The 19,658-nt window shown below is 41.2% G+C and overlaps 1 protein-coding gene across 1 annotated transcript in view; it reads right to left on the bottom strand.

The window, feature by feature from the left end:
* sgcd (sarcoglycan, delta (dystrophin-associated glycoprotein)) overlaps positions 1–19,658 on the bottom strand; it is a 109,468-nt gene that overhangs the window by 13,451 nt on the left and 76,359 nt on the right. The window contains exon 6 of the mRNA XM_070917356.1: positions 1,953–2,025. Coding sequence (XP_070773457.1) covers positions 1,953–2,025 — 73 coding nt within the window. The remainder of the gene's footprint in view (positions 1–1,952; positions 2,026–19,658) is intronic.

Below are 19,658 nucleotides of genomic sequence, written 5' to 3'. Positions count from 1 at the left end.
CGGCTGTCCACACACACACACACACACACACACACACACACACACACACACACACAGTCAGCCAGAGTTAAATTTGACTGATGCCTGTCAGAGAGCTCATAACTTGTGACACCTGTCCGCCTTAAAGTGACAGTCCGCCCAAAACCTTTTGATTATCAAACTGTGATTTGTTCCCTCGTGGCAAACGGAGACTGTGGTCTGAATTATTTTGGCCAGTTTGGGGCAGAAGAACTGAACATTTAGCTGACAGACACACAGCCCTGATTTATTACCACCTTAGAAGTTGACATGTGACAGTTTTTACACATCTAGCAGATACAGAGCAACGTTATCATCACATCGGTGTTGTGTGTGTCCGCCTGATGAAGTCCAATATTCACCCTCCTTTCGGGGGTTTGGTCTCCACCAGCTCCTGACATAAATATCCGTCTATGTAGCTGCTAGATTTTCCCCTTTCTTCACCAGCTAGTCTCTAACTGGGCAGGTAGTGTATCGTGGGATTATCAGAGCTTGACTGCTAAAAACCTGAAAACAAGGTTCAACAAGGAGTCCTGAGAGTGAACCGTGCAGTAAATGTACCGTACAAACCAAAAGAATGAGCCGCAGGAGGCAAAGCTCTGTATAATCCTCTGTGGATTCATCACTGTGAGTAACCACTTTCACTCAACTTGTTGTTATGAAGAATATTACATAATGCAGCTTTGACCACTGTAATTAGGGTCAGTAGGGTCCAAACAGTCATTGCTTCACCAACATATGAACACATATGGATGAAAGATTCGGATTCTGGCTCGGACAGACAGGAGTACTGATTACTCATGGAAACCTACTCTTTCCACCTCTTTCTACATCTAAACACTGCCTCGCCTGCTTTTCATCTTCGTTTCTCCCCAGTTAATTGCAAAGAGGCAAGATCTTTTGTTGTGGAAGTATTGTGACCTCAGCTATTACAATTTGCACAATTTAAAAAAATACATAAAAAGTCAACGTTGAAATGAGCTCATAGTTGCTAAATCCACTAATGCTGGATTTTTGACTTTTCTTTGGGCAAAATTATAGTAAGAAAAAGAGCTAATAAATGCATATGAAGAATCAAACTGGGCCATTAGCGAAGCATTGATGATTCACCAATTAGCCATGCATCATAAACTAAAATATTGGCAGAAAAATCAAAATGTGGTGTTTCTGTGATGATTAGTCTGCACTGTGTATCATTTGGCAGGTTTGAGTGTGTGTGAATCCTATTTTAGAAATAGATTATTTCTATAAACAGATTAAAAAATGAACAGGCTAACAGAATGGGTATTTAATTGGCTGCTAACTGGGAATCAATCAAAGGAAAGGAAAAATATATTTTCCATTTTGCTGCAATATTCTTTGCTGCAGTCAATAACATGTTTTCATTGTCTGAACTGTGACATCTTCTTTCTCTCCTCCCTCACCATCCCAAACACACTATTTTCTTTCCTTCTATTTTGCCAGCGTAAAACCTCAGAGGACAAATGCTGAGTCAATATCCTCCAATACCCGTTTGACAGGGTCAGTTATGTATATATACTACACACATAATACATTATGTTACTACCTGGTCATTATAGATATATAGAGATATTCTGTTTATTATATATTGCAGTATATTACAGAACACATTTGCGAAGTTTAAACCAGAGAATCTGAGACAGTTACATGATTAATTGATAATCAAATTGTTGAATTGTTTCTGTCGATGGACTAATCGTCCTCTGATCACACATGAACAGGAGCGAGTAAAGTAGAAGTGTTTGCTTGTGAGTGATTTGCTTCAGCAGAAGTTTTGGTTTGAAGTCACGTTTGTGTTTTTGTGTGAGCGTTTTATTGATTTGTGTAGATGCAGGATAACTTTCTCACGGTATATAATCATTTCCTGCACATGTCCGTGTATCTGCCGTGTGCTGCGATAGAAACAGACTCACCTCAGCTCTTTGAACGGCTCGGCCCTGACATGCGGCGTCTCCACTGATTTGCTGAACACGGCTCCTTCGGCCCCTGAAATCATAGAACACGACATCAGACAGGAGTTCACCGTCAATTGAAACCACAAACCCCTCCCGTCCGATCAATGGACATAATCTCTGGGACTCAGCCGATCTATATGACTACAGTCAGCGCACACGATGGCTCGCCTCGCCTCACTGATAACATGGACTCACACACGCTTGATAGGGAAGAGTACATTTAATGCTGCTGCTACAGCAGCTCGGAGCAGCATCAGGAGTTCATTTTTACTTATTGATCAACATTACAAGCGTCCTTTCAGCCAACTAACTGCTAACTTTGATGTTAACATGCTAACGTGCTAAAATGTCAAGTCAAAGCCAACTTTATTTATAAAACCCAGAATTCGGTGTTTACAATATGTACAACCGACGACATGGAGGGACGGGCAATATGTCTACAGAGCAGCAGCAGAATCACAAACCAAGAAACCAAGAACTACTACGTAGCCATGTTACAAAGTACTCTGAATACAAGAACAGAATTGCAGTATATAACAAAGTACTACGAAGCTATTCGCAGAATAATAATGCGCTCGATATGCCGTTGTCTCGTCAACGCTGCTGAAAAGCAACAATTTTATCACGATTGCTTCTCGGGTTCTGTTCCTTCTTCTTCTGTCTGTGCAGCTCAGTTAGTGACATGGGTCAAATGAGACGGTGCACTGGGACGCAGTCTCAGAAGTGTATGAAGCGAAGACTAATGGAAATGTTAGATGCTAATCATTAGCTTGTTAACATCTAATGGTTACCAGCATTTGCACACGTTTCCCACCATTAAGTAAATATGGTGGAATAGTAAAGTTGTGAAGGATGAAAATGGAAACTCTCCAAACAATCTTACTTCATGGGGTGTCGTAAGCATTGCAGGGCCGCCAGTGTGGCTACTAATGTTTAGTCCTGTTGGATTATTAACAATAGTAGAAAGAAATGTTTCAGATCTCCTGCAGTATGACTTACACTCCATTGCTTGTTTGTTTACGAGCAAAAAAAACAAAGTAAATCCGATTGACTGTAGTGCCAATACAGCAGCTCAGCTCGAGTAAACCGAAGCATTCAGGTACATCAAATCAACAAAGCATCAGGTGCAGATCAATGGCCATGACTGAGTGTGTTTCAAGGCGTTTTGAGGCACCGCTGAGAATCCAAACACCACAAATTTAAGCTTTCACTAGTCAGTTAGATGGAGAACAAAAAGTTCCAATCTTGTCAAATTAATTTGCTGGCATTTAGCCCCAATTCTGAGTGTGTGTGTGTGTGTGTGTGTGTGTGTGTGTGTGTGTGTGTGTGTGTGCACTGTCAAAAAACCTGATTATAACAGGAGATACAATTGATTTTCCAGTGACGGTGGAGTTTGATTGTTGAGCCTTCCATGTCGTTCAGAAAAATTCAAATAATATCATATATTTGATATAATATTTGATAATATTTATAATATTTTATGACTGAATAGTACAGTAATACAGTTTTATATGAACGCTCAGCATTAAAATGACCCAATTCAGACCCAGTTTATTAAGTGTACAGCAACACTAAATGTCGCTGAATTACCTGGTAAAATTGGTGCTATTTGTTCTATTACCACATCAAAGACGTGATGAGTCACCTGTCAACCAATCACTGAGGACGCATTCAAAAACATGATGTCATCCATAGCAACGGGGAGTTATGAGTTTGTCCACGTCCTTATTAAGAGTTGCTCTCGCCAGCTTTGTGAAAGGAGGAAACTCTTCTTCTTTCCTGTCGCCGAATGTTTAGCACCATTTAGGAGGACTCCTAGCGGTACGATAAGATCCTCCGCGAAGTAATAAAAGGGAAAGAAATATTGAACGTCGTTATATATATCATATACTGTATTAAGTTATTTTAGTCACTTTAATAGTGCAACTGAATGGAGCAGCTTTCTTTTATTCATTCATTTATGTTGAAGCCACCTGGACAGATTCACTTGTGACAAGTATATTTCTCTTAAACAGGCATGTAACGGTTGAGTTTCCCTTATGCCCTGAGATATTTACAACACACTCGCTCCTCCAGGGAGCTCTGCATAACACAGCTCAACCTGTCAAAAAGTCAGGAAAGTGAAATATCTTTATGCAAAGTGGAGCTTCGGCTCGCCCATGTGGGATAGATAACTCTCCTGTTGATGACTGCTACAGGTGGAGCCACTTCTGTTCTGTTCTGTTTTTTTTTTGCTTGTAGTGAAACGTATACTTTCTGGTTATTCCTTAAAAATACACATCAACAACTACTAAGGAAAACAAGCTCTGGTATGGAATACTGAGTGATTTCACTAGTATTGCAACCAGTAGTTGCTATTGGGAAATAAGCAACAACTGTGCTATATTGTGCTGTCTTTTTCTGAATCAGAATTTTAAAGATTCATTTCTCAGATTTTCTGAGAAGCAAAACATACCTGATGGCTTATAAAAAAGGAAAAAACAACTCTATTTCCAGGGGCTCGTGAACGCTCTGGTGACATTTAAATACCTAATGTTCGGTCACTTAGAGCCCGAATACAGAGAGGGGAGATGGAAAGTGAAGAGGAAGCCTCGGTGCATGTCACTACCTCTCTCCTGCAGTAAAGTGAGTGAAGATAAAACACAAGCCTCACGTTAGAAATCCCAGCTCTCAGTCGGAATAAAAAGAACAAAACGCTCTTTGCTTTGCTTCTGGCTGTCACTCTGCCTTAACTCGCTTGTTTAAAAGGATAAAACGCTTTATTTTATTCATTCCACCTTTTTTTGTCACACATATAGAGAGTTCCAACACGGTGATGTATTCACCGCACTCAGCGGTGTATAGAAAATGTATATATACCGTATATTTCAAATGGTGCTGGAGTTTAAATCTGTATTGGCCCATATGCCGACCAAGAACTAACAACAAAGGGCAGTAGAGAAATGCCAAATTTATGTTCGAGATCATAAAGCAACGGGGATCCCATTACATAGTTTGTAAAGTTTATGTTTCAAATCTAAAATATCACTCAGTTTGCATCTTGTTCAAATGAATATTGGCTATCAGATTTCTGAAACTATCCAGTATCGGTCAGGCTCTAGTTGTGCGTATGAGGATGAAGAGTTTGAAGATGAGACGCTTACTCACAGATTATTGACATGGTGACACTGCAGATGTTTGTATTCAGCAGTGTGACGACACCATTCATGTGCACCTCCGTGAATGAGACTTGAATCTATCAGATTTTCTGATTACAGGCTCCACATGAACACTGAGCAGACAGCAGCGATACGTCACAGCGCTGACATGTTCATGGGCTGGGGGGGGTCAGGAGAGATAATAAATGATGCCATTAAAGATTAATGTGTCTGAGTGAGCAGCTGTGTGTCCACATGTGTATGAAAGTGTGTGTATCAGTGTGTGTTTGTGTTTATAGTCAGACCAGAGGCAGATGTCATCAGTCGTGGCCTGAAGTGTCTCAGAGGTGATGAAATACAGAGACACACGAGGCACAGAAGAAACTCCCTCCAGGAATCACCTCAGTGATTGGTGACGGTCGTGGACTAAACATGAGCAACAATGACCGGAAACCAAAATCCTGCTTTTATCTTTGTGCATTTCGGTGCATCCCAAATGTTTCTGAACGTGACTCTATACAGTGGTTGCATTTCTACAAGCCTCCGACCCCACATCCTTTCTGTCTACAACAATGGTAGCAGGCTGGTAGAAGTCAAAGAGGTGGGATACTCCATTATAGAACATGTCATTTATACATGTATCCTGCGTTAGCAATTAAAATCTGAGAGCTGTGGTGAGAATGTAAAAATCTAGCTGCTTCATTCATGTTTAAATATCACTGGTTCATTAGCCAGCTGACTAACACACATCCATGTGTGTGTTTGTTAAAGGGGGATTCATTTCTCCCTCACACAGCCTTTCACTGCAAATTGAACTCTGTTTGACATAAATGGTCAGTCCCTTGATGTGTGACAGCTGCTGTTGATATGAAGCTAAAAGTGGGAAATTAAATCTACAAGCACGGTTTGGATTCAGCCTGCCTGCACGATGCCTGTTATACATAGCTCTACAGTGTTGTACTGGATTTAAATACATGCAGTCATACACACATGCATGAATATTAATGTCACGTTCTTCCCATGCACTTAACATGTGCAGTCACACAGCTCGCTGTAACTCACTAACGAACTTGCTGAATGTATATTGTTCGAATGCATGGACATGATAAAAACAGGAAGCACCAATAGACAAAGTCCTGCTGGATGGATGGATTACCCACCGGTGCATCCAATTTAATCCACAGGTGTAAATGATGACTGTTCAGCATGATGACAACCACATGGGACCTGTAACGTTTCAGTCAAAGTCAACAGCTGGGTAAAAAGCTCGACGAATCTGTGATGCTGTTCGGATGTCTGACCGTGAAATTATGACCGCTGACTGGACGTCTAACTGCATGAAACCCCCTCTCATCTTGTCAGAGAAAATCCCACTCTCAAGCTGTTAGATAAAACCGATTTGTGATGTTCGCTGTGTTCCGTAGTGGTTTTGTAATGAAGTGTTGTAATTTACTACCATGGTGTACCCACTCTCCCTCAATAAACCTCCACCACCTCCACTGCAACTGGTGATTTCCTACATTTCCCAGAATGACCTCTGAGAGAACAAGGTTGTTGTCTTAGACACATAAATAGAGCTCTTAGGCAGGTTTACTGTGCCCAGTCATTAAAATAACAATAAAATATCACATTATTTTAATGGTTGGTACATCTACTGTGCATCTTGTATGAATGGTCAATATGAGATACCCTTTCGTTGGACACCAGACTGATTCCTTCAATGTTTGCGATGGATGAAAATCAACATCATCAACATGGCAAGGAAATAAAAACACTGCAACAAAATGACACGGTCGTATTCTTTAACAATATTAACTACATGTTTGATTCATGTGTTAAAATTGAAAAGTCAGTCAGTCAGAGTGTTGAGTGAATTTTCCCTCTGGGAATAAAGCCTCACTTTCTGTGCTGTATTTTGACTGGAAATCAGTCCTCCAGCCTAAATAATAGACAGACATGACGTGTTATTACGCACTGAGCCGCTCAGACTAAATAGATTTAATGTTTGTAAAGATCAGACATACCGATAGAAAATGGTTGGATGAAAATTAGAGAGACAGCTATTAACTATTCTTAGATGTTTTCCACTAGTGAGGCAAAACAATGTAAAATTTGTCCTGAGGGGGGGGAAGCAAGAGAAAATGCAATGTTGTTTCTGAAATCAAAAGGATTTTTCCTCCGTATGGTGGCCATTTCAGGACATCTCAGGCTCAGCTCTTCATCGGCTCAACTTTGCCTGTAGACGAGGCCGAGTGGCCTTTTAATGGGCCCGAAAAGGCCAGTGAATACAAATAGGTCTTTAGTTTAGATTTAAAAACAAAGATGGAAGTGCTACGTGGAATATCCCGTGGCAACGGGTTCCACAATTGTTGAGCAGCGACTGCAGTAAAAATGTGCATGTTAACTGAGAAGGCATACAGTTACATTTGTAAGTTTTGAGCTGTTGGCTGCTCTAGATGACACATCAGGGGGATCATTGAAATGATTAGAATTCATCCTCTGGGGACCAAGAATGTCTGTAGAAAACTTTTTTCAGCACAGCAGCACAGAACTGCACACTCTGCGTCACAGTCATCACGACAGCTCTGTAAACTCCGGGAGGTAAGTACATAACATCCTGAAGACAGAGAGACCTGCCCCCCCGAACCGTGCAGGACCAGGAATTTAAGATTCACCCATTTAATATTTTTCTCTCTCTGCCCTCTATTATCTTTCACCCTCATTCCATCATTTGCTCGCTCTCATTTTCTCTGCTGCAGACTATATAATATTCTTCTCTTTTAGTATTTCAGTCAGACTGGAGGTGTAGCCAGCAGCCCTCTCTAATAAATAGCCAGCACTCCCTGCTGGGAAGCGTTGCCCTTTCTCCTCTGAATGATATAAGGAAATCAACAGCTTTTATTAAGGGGGGCAATTCTCCACCTCAACAGTAAGTTTAGGCTGTCAAATAGTGTCTGCAGCCAGTGGATCAGAGAAAGTAAAAATAGAGAATAGAGATCAAAGTGAGTCCCGAATATAGAAGAAAGAGGGAGAAGAAAGAAAGAAAATGTGAGAGAGCAGACAAGAAAAAGAGAAGAAGGAGAAGAAAGAGAAGCTAACTATGGCAGCCTGGTGACAGATGGATCTCTCTTGCTCAACTCAAGTTCCACTCGTCACATACAGTATGCAGCCGGCGGATTACAGCCCGCTAGGAAAGACGTGACAAGCCACCGACAATTCCTCCCAAACTGCAGGTGAATATAAATCATTTACCCTGGGTCATATCACTCCACAACTTCTGCTCTTTCTTTTTTTTTTTTTCGGCTTAAATATGCTGACAGAGCACAGAGACACTGCCGCCGGAGTGACAGGCGAGCCCGACAGTGATTGGCGAGAAAGCAAGAGACATTTTAACAATGCCGGTGTGGCATCGGCGACAGCAGATACACAGCAGCCGCCCACAATGACAACTGCAACATCCATCCCTGCCTGCACCGAGGGAGCAGCTGCCATCCAATGCAGAGTAACACAAACACAACAGTATATGTGCATCTTTGGACTCACTGCTAGTGGTTCGGATGATTACAGAGCAGATTTGGAATAACAGGTAAACTTGTTCCTTGTTGGAGATAAAACACGGGAGAGGGATTTTCTTTTTTTACAGCTGACAGCTTGCAGCGGGACGCAGGCTCGCCTGGTCATCATTAGGCTGGCATGTGACCACTCAGGGACAAAGATGATTAAAGTGACTGCATGAGGAGATCATCTGATCATCTCTCTGCCCCCCCCACAAGAAAGAAAGAAGAGAGGGATGTACGAGCTCCATAATGTTCTTCACAATGCAGCCATTTAGATTTTTTTCTCCCACGTGTCACAGAGCCAACACCTCTTCAAATTAGCTTCAAATCAAGAAGTAGCATTAAGTTACTTTTTTCATTTCCACTACGTTGACGTCAGATACTGAGGCCAACACACAGACTATAGCAGACTTGTACTTCCAGTACAAATCTACAATAAGTCAATATAAAAATGTTCATTTGAAGATGCTAGTGGCTCCGGGGGGGGGGAGTGAATTCATGGTGCCCACAGGGGGAATTAATAATAACTTTTCATTTAGCTGCATCATTAGGTCAACATTTCATTTTGTCCAATAACCGAAAAACTATTGACATCAGCCTCAGCTGTAATTTGTATTATGTACTAATTAGCAGATGTTCACGTGCTAACATGCCAAACGATTTAAAAACTACGAACCTTACCTTACCATTATCATCCAACTAAAATCACATGATGGGATGTCTTTTCATAGTTCCTCTCAGGTCTCAGTGGCAGTAACGTCAGTTGTAATGCAGAAAGGGAAATAAAAATGATCCCTGCTCTCACAGGACAAACATTCAAAAAGACAAACTGGTGCGCAGCAGTCCAGAAAGTAACATGACTGCATGCAGTGTGAACGCAGCAGTGGGGACGGAGACAGCTAGAGTGAGACAGGCAGACAGACAGATGGACATTGCTGAGCACACAGTGGGTAATGTCCTTCACTCTTCAGCAGAGATTGTAAAAGATAAGTTAAGAGCCTGAACCTTGATGTCCGCCTGTCTGTCTGTAAGTGTTTGAAGCCTGCAGCCGGCGGGGCGGCAGTAATGAAGTCCCGAGCCTCTAATTGGAAAGAATGATAGCGAGCAGGACGTTTGATATTCCTCTGCAAATAGGCCTGCCGGGGGTGTCGACTCGGAGAGTGTTGGGCCGAGCTGATTAGTATGGCAGGGTGTGTCTGTGTGTGTGTGTGTGTGTGTGTGTGTGTGTGTTTTAAGTTCATTTCAGTTCATTAATTTGCACTTTATGCATCTTGAAAGTAACATATACACTAAACCGTTTCTGAATGCTCGAAGCAAACATATGTGATGAGTCTGTTTCAATAGAAACCAACGTTGTCCCTTTTCATCCATCCTGCTTTACTACAATAGACAGAAGTAGAATCTGGGTGTTATAACACATTAAACCAATGAATGAAGAGCAGAATTTACAAGTGATTCTCCTGACAGTGGACACTATATAGCCAAACGTATGTGGACACCTCTGTCGCTTTTGTTCTGAGGATGTTTTTCATGGTTTGTGCTCCAAAGAAGGGAAATGTTGTTACAGCAGAGCAGATTAATGCCCATAGTTTTGGAATTACATGTTCAACTATATGGTTGTCATGTTTGGGTGTTTTAGTCCACATACTTTTGACCACATGGTGAATCTTTGTTGAGTGAGAATCCAGTGAGAAGTTATCTATTTCTCTTTTTCACTGAGACTGAAGAAGTTTACATTCATTCACCACACAGTGATGTGGGAATAAGACGGTATAGGAACAGTCCAAAGTTAATTCTGGCTCTCGGTAAATAAGAATAAGTAATGTCTCTGCATAAACATACTGTGTCTCATTTGTGTCTCTTAAACCAAGACAGGACAGAGGAATGTAATTTTCTGGCACTGTTGTCCAAACCAAGTTAAGCAGCAGCGTGCGTCAACATCTATTTAAGGCTGAATGTGGACATCGGGCTCATGCATGTGCAAACAAAGTGATGACTAAGATTTTAAAATAGACCCAAGCAGGGACAGAAACAAGACTGTGTGGGCATATGTATGCAGAGTTTTTAAGTCTTTGTTTATGCGTCAGTGATTTCATCAAATTGCATGAAACTGTCACACTATCATAGCAAACCTGTGCTCCATGGAAGGCAGTAGTTGACACTGAAATGGTGCAATGAAAGGTGTGTGTAGATCTCAGGGCCAACGTTTCCACCTCGTGTCATAATGAAGTATTATAATTGGTATGCACTTTACATCACTGCTGACTAACGCAAACTGAACTCATAATGAATCCATCCACAGTGAACATTCAGTGACCTGTATTTTTGTGTTTATTTTATGTTGAAATGAAGTAAAAGCCAGAAGCAGCCTGAAAGAAAGGAAATACAGATCTAGATATCCCACGATCGCCTCTCGTCTGAAAGGTTCCTGTGCTCCTGACTGACTGGCCGGGAGTCCCTCTGTAGGGTGGACAGGGATCAGTCAGAATCCACGAAGCCTTTAGGATGAAACCTCTTCAAGGATCTACGGCAAGTCTGGTTGCTTTTGAGTAAGCACTACCAGATAGATCTAAAACCAATCGTACATGGTTCAGTTTGAAAGCGAATGCGAAGGTGTGAACTGAAGTCTCTCAGTATGACTCCATTGGTGGGAAACTTGCACCTCCTGTAATGTTGATGGCAGAAGACACATTGTCTTATAACCTGATATAATAAAAGCTCAATGCAGCTATGTTGAATTAGAGACTGATTCAGACAGATTCTAATGTGTCCGTTTCTCCGAGCCACATACATAATGAGGATCTATGTCAGTAAGGGGTCTGTAGAAGTGGCAGGGGTATCAGGGTCTTGCCTCTGTGATAGAGGCAGGGTACACTGAAATGATCTGTGCCTGGATGTACATTTGAGAAGCAAATAGAAAGCTCAAGTCTTGCCCGAACAGTTTAGTCTGCACACGAGGACGAGGCCAGCTAATCAAACTGTTTTTAGCACGTTATGCAGAAACGTAAGGCGAACAAAGAGCCCACTCCAACAACCAGCCTTATTAAAGTTATTAAAGCCTTAAGGTCTCTGAATGCTTCAAAGGAACTAGTTTGTGTGCCATGCTGTCCTACCAAGGCTGGAGTGTTTATAGCTGTTTTGAAGAGAGGCAGAGAAGTTCAAATCCTGCCTACATCTCCATGCACCTACAGTCACTGAATGAAGCTGACGTCATTGTCAGATGCAGCCCCCCACTTCCACCGACAGAAAGGGGGTTTAAGGCGCTGTTGGATCTGACAAGCACTTCACAAACTGAGACCTATAGACCCTCTAGACCGGAATGTTCCTGGATGGAAAAACCAAGACGGATTTCAAATCTAGCCCATATAAACGTGAATGTAAGTGCGTTAAATTGATTCTGGGTTTCATCAAGTGGAAATGGGACGACTGCGTGGTGACCGACGAGCCAGTGTGACCTTTCTTTCATCTTTCATCTGTGATTTTCCACACGTGCTTGTTCGATCGCACGGCCTCGCAGGTCACACATCAGACAGACGGCTGTATTCATGAAGTTATTTTCAAAGCCGTTAATGGTCACAGAAGGAGGAGGGAACCCGTCTGACCGTTACACCGTTTCCTTTCATGTGCTTCTTAACTGCGGTGTAATCAGTCCTCATCTGCTGCTCAGTCGATGAGGAGCCTGCAGACTCCGATCGATACGGCCCACCTGCATTTACACACCGCTCGCCGCCTGCATGCTCGCTCTTTATCACTCTGTTCTTCATCTTTCCACTCATCATCTTCCTCTCCCTCTATTTGCCTCGTAAACCTGTACAAACAGACCTCATGAGCGATCGATAAAACCCATCCCGGGGTTTTATTTTGACTTCCTCCTGCCAAAATATTACACCTCCTCCTCTGAAATTATTTCATCAGTGGGTCTCCAAAATGTGACCTCTTCTTCTTCCTTCCTTCCCTCCTTCCTCTTTCTTCTGCTACTGTCTCATCTTTTTTCTCTCCTTTAACCCTCCTTTCCTCTTTCTTTCCATAATTCCTTTCCTACCCCCCCCCCCACCTTCTTAACCCTTGAGTTTTTCCTCCCTCCGTCATCTCACATACAATAACTCCATCGACTCTTTATACGCTCCTCCCTTTCCTTCCCTCTTTGCCTCCCTCCATTCAGTTTCCCCCCTCTTCATGTTTCTGCCTGTTCCCTTTCTACTTCTCTCTCCAATACCACTAACTCATCGCTCTATTCTCTTCCTCCACAGCGCCCCCCCCCTCCCTCAATTCATTCTTCTTCCCTGGTTTTCTTTCCTACTTGCCTCCCTTGTTTTCATCTTCTACCCTCCAGTTTTTTTTTCCTATCGACTTCCCTTTTCTCCTCCTGTCATCTTTCTGTATTCCTTCCCTACCTCTCTCTCCCAAACCACCTTGTTACTCTGCTGTTCTTACCTTCCACTTCTCTTTCCTCACCCCCTCTCTCAATGTTCTCCTCACTCTCTCATATCCATTTCTTCTTCCTTGCCTTCCTCATTTTCCTCCTCCACTCTTCCATTTACATTTGCTCTACATCCATCCACCACCACATTTTCACCCCCTCTTATTCCCTCCCTCCCTTTATTTTTTACGCCTCGCTCCTTTCCTCCATTTCTTGCTTTGGCACCTCCCTCCCTCTCCCCTCCATGTTCCCTTTTCTTCTTCATTTCATCTTTCTCTTGGTCCTCTTTCCTCCCTCTCTCCCTTCCCTTCCTTGTTCCTCAGTTTCTTTCCACTGCCTCATTTGTCTTTCTCAGATTCCTTCCCTCTCTCTGCGTTTGCTCTTGCCCCCCCCCCCCTTTTTGTCGTCCATGGTCGAGATCAATCAGGAACTTATGAAGCATGCAGCAGGATAAATCAGTGGTGTTTGCAGGCCTCATGAAGATTCGCTTAATGGTATTTCATGTCGGCGGGCGAGTGGTACTGATAAGGAACAGCATTATCGGAGAGCAAGAGAGTGAAAGAGAGAAAACTGGGGTGAGGAGGAGGAGGAGAGGAAAACGGGGGCGGAGAGAGAAATGTGGAGAATAAAGAAAAACGCCCCAAGTGAGGAGAGTAAATAAAACAAAGTAAAATTGGAGAAGAAAGATTAACAGTCTCATAAACCCCATAAGATAGCATTCATACTCGAATTTCAGGCCATCTGCCACTGAGAAGTTATTTTGTTTATCCAGACCAGAGCTATTGGTGGCAAGGAATTATGGGTATTATGGAGAAAATAGGGTATTATAACGACGTGCAGAGATATTGCAGAGCCGGGGGGGGGGGGGGGGGGGGGGGTGCTGCCTAGCTTTTACACAAGACGAACCTTTCCCAGAGGTTATTGTGCACATGTATGTTCAGTGAGCTACTGCCAAGGTGAAGTACCACACTGACACACTGACACAGACAGTGAAATACTGAGTGTACTACTGCTGTTGGATGGAGTCATTACTTGCTTACAAGGTCTTGGGGCATAAATGGCAGTAAAATTAAAAATGGAGGAGGAGAAGGGTGTTGATGACAACGTTTTCACATCAGTAGATTTAGATTCTCCATTGATTGATGTCGCTGCTGTCCCCCATAGCTCCATTTCATCAGAAAACATGCAGCCTGAAGCAGAAGAAACTCTGGACACATGTACTGCCAATCATGCGTGCTGTGTCAGTATTGTGTTGTATTTATTCATATGAAATACTTTTTTTTTTACATCACTATGAAAAAGTAATATTACTATATATTATATAAAATTGTAATAATATCGTGTGAAAAGTATTTATTCACACAGTAATTATTGAGTGAAATACATATAACTGAAATACACTTAAAAACATACATATACACACACACAGATGTACTGTATATGTATATATATTATGTTCTGTGTATATATGATACTATAAAGAGATAATATTACACAGAGTACGGTCTAGACCTGCTCTATATGAAAAATGCCCTGAGGTGACTTCTGTTACGATTTGCCACTATTGAATATTACTGTGTGTGATATACAGTAATCTATAATATTCTATAATATACTGTAGTTGACAGCTGTTTCGTGGTTGTTTCAGCCCAGAGAGGCTCCGTATAGAGACTGGGAGTTTCTCTCCGGACTGTCAGTCAGGTGATGAGGCCGCCGAGCTGCTGGAGGAGGCGACGGCAGCAGTTTAAACCGTTGTGGAGCCTCTGATGTATTTTTCTATTAGGTCTATAACCCAACCAACCATCTGTTCCAAAACCCTTCCTCTGGGAGACCATACTGGGCCATTAAGACCACAACTACCCACCACCTTAAAAGCCTCTTCACAAGAGCTGTCAGCCCTCCCTACCAACACACACACACACACACACACACACACACATATGAACAGTAAAGACACACACATATATCTGCCCAAAGGCAAACTTTGCTCCACAAACTCTCTGGACTCCTCGTCCCCACTGTCACTGAACGTGATCTCACTGCTGTTACAGTAAATCCCAGTTCTTCCACCAAGTGCTGTCAGAACAAACTGAAGCTGCACTGGTTATCACAGTTACTGGTGATTTACTTGCTAATAATAAAACTAGCTCGCTAAATGACTAACTTGTTTTGAACTCACTCGCGGGTATATTTTCATGAAGACAAAGCAACATATATGGAGGAGATACCGTTTACAAAATCAAATATATGAAAGAAAATCTTACTTAAAAGTTGACTGATCCAGTGTCTGTTTTATACAAGAGTCCCATAACAGGAGTTACTGGTGCTTTATGTACTTTGTGATCATGATGTGTCACTTTTTCTGAAAGCTGTGTTTCTCTCCCCGGAACTAAACACGCCATTTAAATTAAGATTGTGTCTGAACACTTGGAGTGTGTCAGAGCAATTCAACACCGTCCAAAGTTAATTGTCTAACAAGATGAAAGATTGCAAGCTAACTGCAAATGTCAGGCAGCATGCTACTTTATAATTAACAGGAATAGTAAGTTTGAAACTCATTAATGAATATGTTCAACAATCTAAACCACAAACTGTGTCTGCAGAAGAGAACAGCGTCACATCACAGTGGGAAGCCATCTTGATCTCACAGGAAATCTGTGCTTATTATAAAATCACATTTTTTGTACTTTCTCTGTACACATAAATCTGGTATCCATGTGGAGTTTCAGTATTTCTTTACAGTGACTGCTGCTGAAATGATTAGTTGGTTAGTGGAAGAATTGAGTAATAGATGGATAACAACATGTTACACTCATAAATGTCAAAAATTCTTTAGTTCCAGCTTCTCAAATGTAAAAGTGTGTGGCTTTTCTTTGATCAACATATTTGTAAATTGAATATCTTTGGGATTCGTAACTGTAACTGTTAGTTGCAGCCTTTTTTAATTGAAGACAATCTGATTTTTTAGTATATATTGAACACTGGTGTCATGTGACCAACAACAGTGAACCACCTGCTGTTTCAGATTGATGATGTACAGAAAGTTAAAGGAACAACTTCGAACTTCAGTGAGTCACGTAATAATTTAGAAATGGTACAAATGTTCCTTCCATTAATGATATTTTCTTTCAGCAGACACTTTGTGACGCAGTGGGAGAATAAGAGCAATTGAAACCATTTCCTTCCATGTGAAACACGTTTTCCTGTTGTTAGTCGTCCTTCATTAAAGACAATGACTGCTATTAGCACACAAGACAGATTTAAGCGCAAAATGTCACCTCGTCCTCTGAAATAAGGAGCTTCCTGCAAGTCGCTGCTGAAAATGCTGCAGGTGGCCTAGTGCAGGGAAATTGGTGCCATCCGTCTGGCAGCGGAGCATCTCCATCCATTCACCTACAAAATTACATAAACTTGTTTGTGAGGAAGCCACAAGAGCCACTGAAAGTAAGTAGCTTCCGGTCCTGCTTTCTATTTTCAGTTCTCCCTCACTTCAGTTCCTCGACCTTCTGCTCTCTCCCTTTCCTCCTCCTCCACCTTCTCCCTTATTTCCTCCGTCTCTTCTTCGACTCTTACATAGCTCTCTTAAATCTCAAATGCGCTCTTCTTTTTAGCCCCTCTTTACCTCCTTTTACCTTATTTTCTCCCTCGATCTTTATTTTTCCATCTCACTTTGCCTCCACTTCTGTTCTTTCTTTTTGTCTTTGTAGTAATTTCTTCAAAATAACTCTGGTGATTAAACCCAGGCAGGAGGAGAAAGAGGAGGAGGAGGATGAAGGTGCGTGTTGGACTTGATGTACAGCCGATGAGGGTCAGGGGCTGGACTGGGCCTGGGGGGCCTCGGGCTTTAGTCTCACAACAGGACATTGATATTGCACATTATCATGAAATATATTTAGCTCTCCTCCATCTCATTACAGCAGGTCAAAGAGAGCTGGAGGAGGATCAGGGCAGAACTGAGCACAACGAGCCACTGGACACATTTAACAAGAGGGGGGACGAGGAGCCTGCGGGGCTAATGGACGATTAAAACCCGTCTTTCTTAAGAGAGCTCAGCTTCAGTCAAAAATGTCTCATTTCTAAATGAGGACAGTGTGTTTTTGAACAGGTGAGATGTGTTTTGAATGATTTTCTGAAGTTACAACTTGTGGCTAATAGCCCGGCGGCTACAGGACTGTCAAGGCCGATACTGATATCGATATTTAATAAATGACAATATATCTGATAGTAATTTATATTGATTGTTAGATTGTTGATTGAGACAGTAAACATCTTTGTCTGGAGAAAGACAGTGATGAGTGGTGGCATGAAGAAGGGTTCAACTGAGAGAGAGAGAGAGGAGAAGCTAGCATGCTGCATGTGTGTGTGTGTGTGTGTGTGTGTGTTTGATGTCACAGTGTGAGATAACATCATCCTCGGCTTCCAGACCATCTATCACTGCAGCAGCAGGCTGAGAACAGGCAGCTGCAGGATCCACCCGAGACCAAACGGCTGCTTTCTGTGCTGGATGCTGATGGACTCGGGGGACGTTCATGTGCCGCTGTGTGCTGCTTTGAATTAGGGCTGTGACTAATCATTATTTTCATTATCAATTCATGGATTGATTGATAGTTTAGTGTTGATTCCACCCCCCCGAACACCCAATTTTTTATTTTGCTGTCTTTTTGTCTTCCCATCTTTATTTTTCATTAAATATGTTTTTACTTTTAATTTTTCCATTAATTAATTTATATATAAGCCTGTATGTACTGTATATACGCCTCTGTGTACTGCATATAAGCCTATGTGTACTGTATATAAGCCTATATGTACTGTATATAAGCCTGTATGTACTGTATATAAGCCTATATGTACTGTATATAAGCCTGTATGTACTCTATATAAGCCTATGTGTACTGTATATAAGCCTATGTGTACTGTATATAAGCCTGTATGTACTGTATATAAGCCTGTATGTACTCTATATAAGCCTATGTGTACTGTATATAAGCCTATGTGTACTCTATATAAGCCTATATGTACTGTATATAAGCCTGTATGTACTCTATATAAGCCTATATGTACTGTATATAAGCCTATGTGTACTCTATATAAGCCTATATGTACTGTATATAAGCCTATATGTACTGTATATAAGCCTATGCGTACTCTATATAAGCCTATATGTACTGTATATAAGCCTATGTGTACTCTATATAAGCCTATATGTACTGTATATAAGCCTATGTGTACTCTATATGAGCCTATATGTACTCTATATGTACTGTATATAAGCCTATATGTACTGTATATAAGCCTATGTGTACTCTATATAAGCCTATGTGTACTCTATATAAGCCTATATGTACTGTATATAAGCCTATGTGTACTGTATATAAGCCTATGTGTACTCTATATAAGCCTATGTGTACTGTATATAAGCCTGTATGTACTGTATATAAGCCTATGTGTACTGTATATAAGCCTATGTGTACTCTATATAAGCCTATGTGTACTGTATATAAGCCTATGTGTACTCTATACAAGCCTATGTGTACTGTATACAAGCCTATATGTACTGTATATAAGCCTATGTGTACTCTATATGAGCCTATATGTACTCTATATGTACTGTATATAAGCCTATATGTACTGTATATAAGCCTATGTGTACTCTATATAAGCCTATATGTACTGTATATAAGCCTATGTGTACTGTATATAAGCCTATGTGTACTGTATATAAGCCTATGTGTACTCTATATAAGCCTATATGTACTGTATATAAGCCTATGTGTACTCTATATAAGCCTATGTGTACTGTATATAAGCCTATGTGTACTGTATATAAGCCTATGTGTACTCTATATAAGCCTATGTGTACTCTATATGAGCCTATGTGTACTCTATATGTACTGTATATAAGCCTATGTGTACTGTATATAAGCCTATGTGTACTGTATATAAGCCTATGTGTACTCTATATAAGCCTATATGTACTGTATATAAGCCTATGTGTACTCTATATAAGCCTATGTGTACTGTATATAAGCCTATGTGTACTGTATATAAGCCTATGTGTACTCTATATAAGCCTATGTGTACTCTATATGAGCCTATGTGTACTCTATATGTACTGTATATAAGCCTATGTGTACTGTATATAAGCCTATGTGTACTGTATATAAGCCTATATGTACTCTATATAAGCCTGTATGTACTGTATATAAGCCTATGTGTACTGTATATAAGCCTATGTGTACTCTATATAAGCCTATGTGTACTGTATATAAGCCTATGTGTACTGTATATAAGCCTATGTGTACTCTATATAAGCCTATGTGTACTGTATATAAGCCTATGTGTACTGTATATAAGCCTATGTGTACTCTATATAAGCCTATGTGTACTCTATATAAGCCTATGTACTCTATATAAGCCTATGTGTACTGTATATAAGCCTATGTGTACTGTATATAAGCGTATATGTACTCTATATAAGCCTATGTGTACTGTATATAAGCCTATGTGTACTCTTTATAAGCCTATGTGTACTCTATATAAGCCTATGTGT

Source organism: Enoplosus armatus, chromosome 13 (assembly GCF_043641665.1).
Source record: "Enoplosus armatus isolate fEnoArm2 chromosome 13, fEnoArm2.hap1, whole genome shotgun sequence".
Lineage (NCBI taxonomy): Eukaryota > Metazoa > Chordata > Actinopteri > Centrarchiformes > Enoplosidae > Enoplosus > Enoplosus armatus.
The sequence above is the reverse complement of the archived record's forward strand: the minus strand, read 5'-3'. Positions and strand labels throughout refer to the sequence as shown.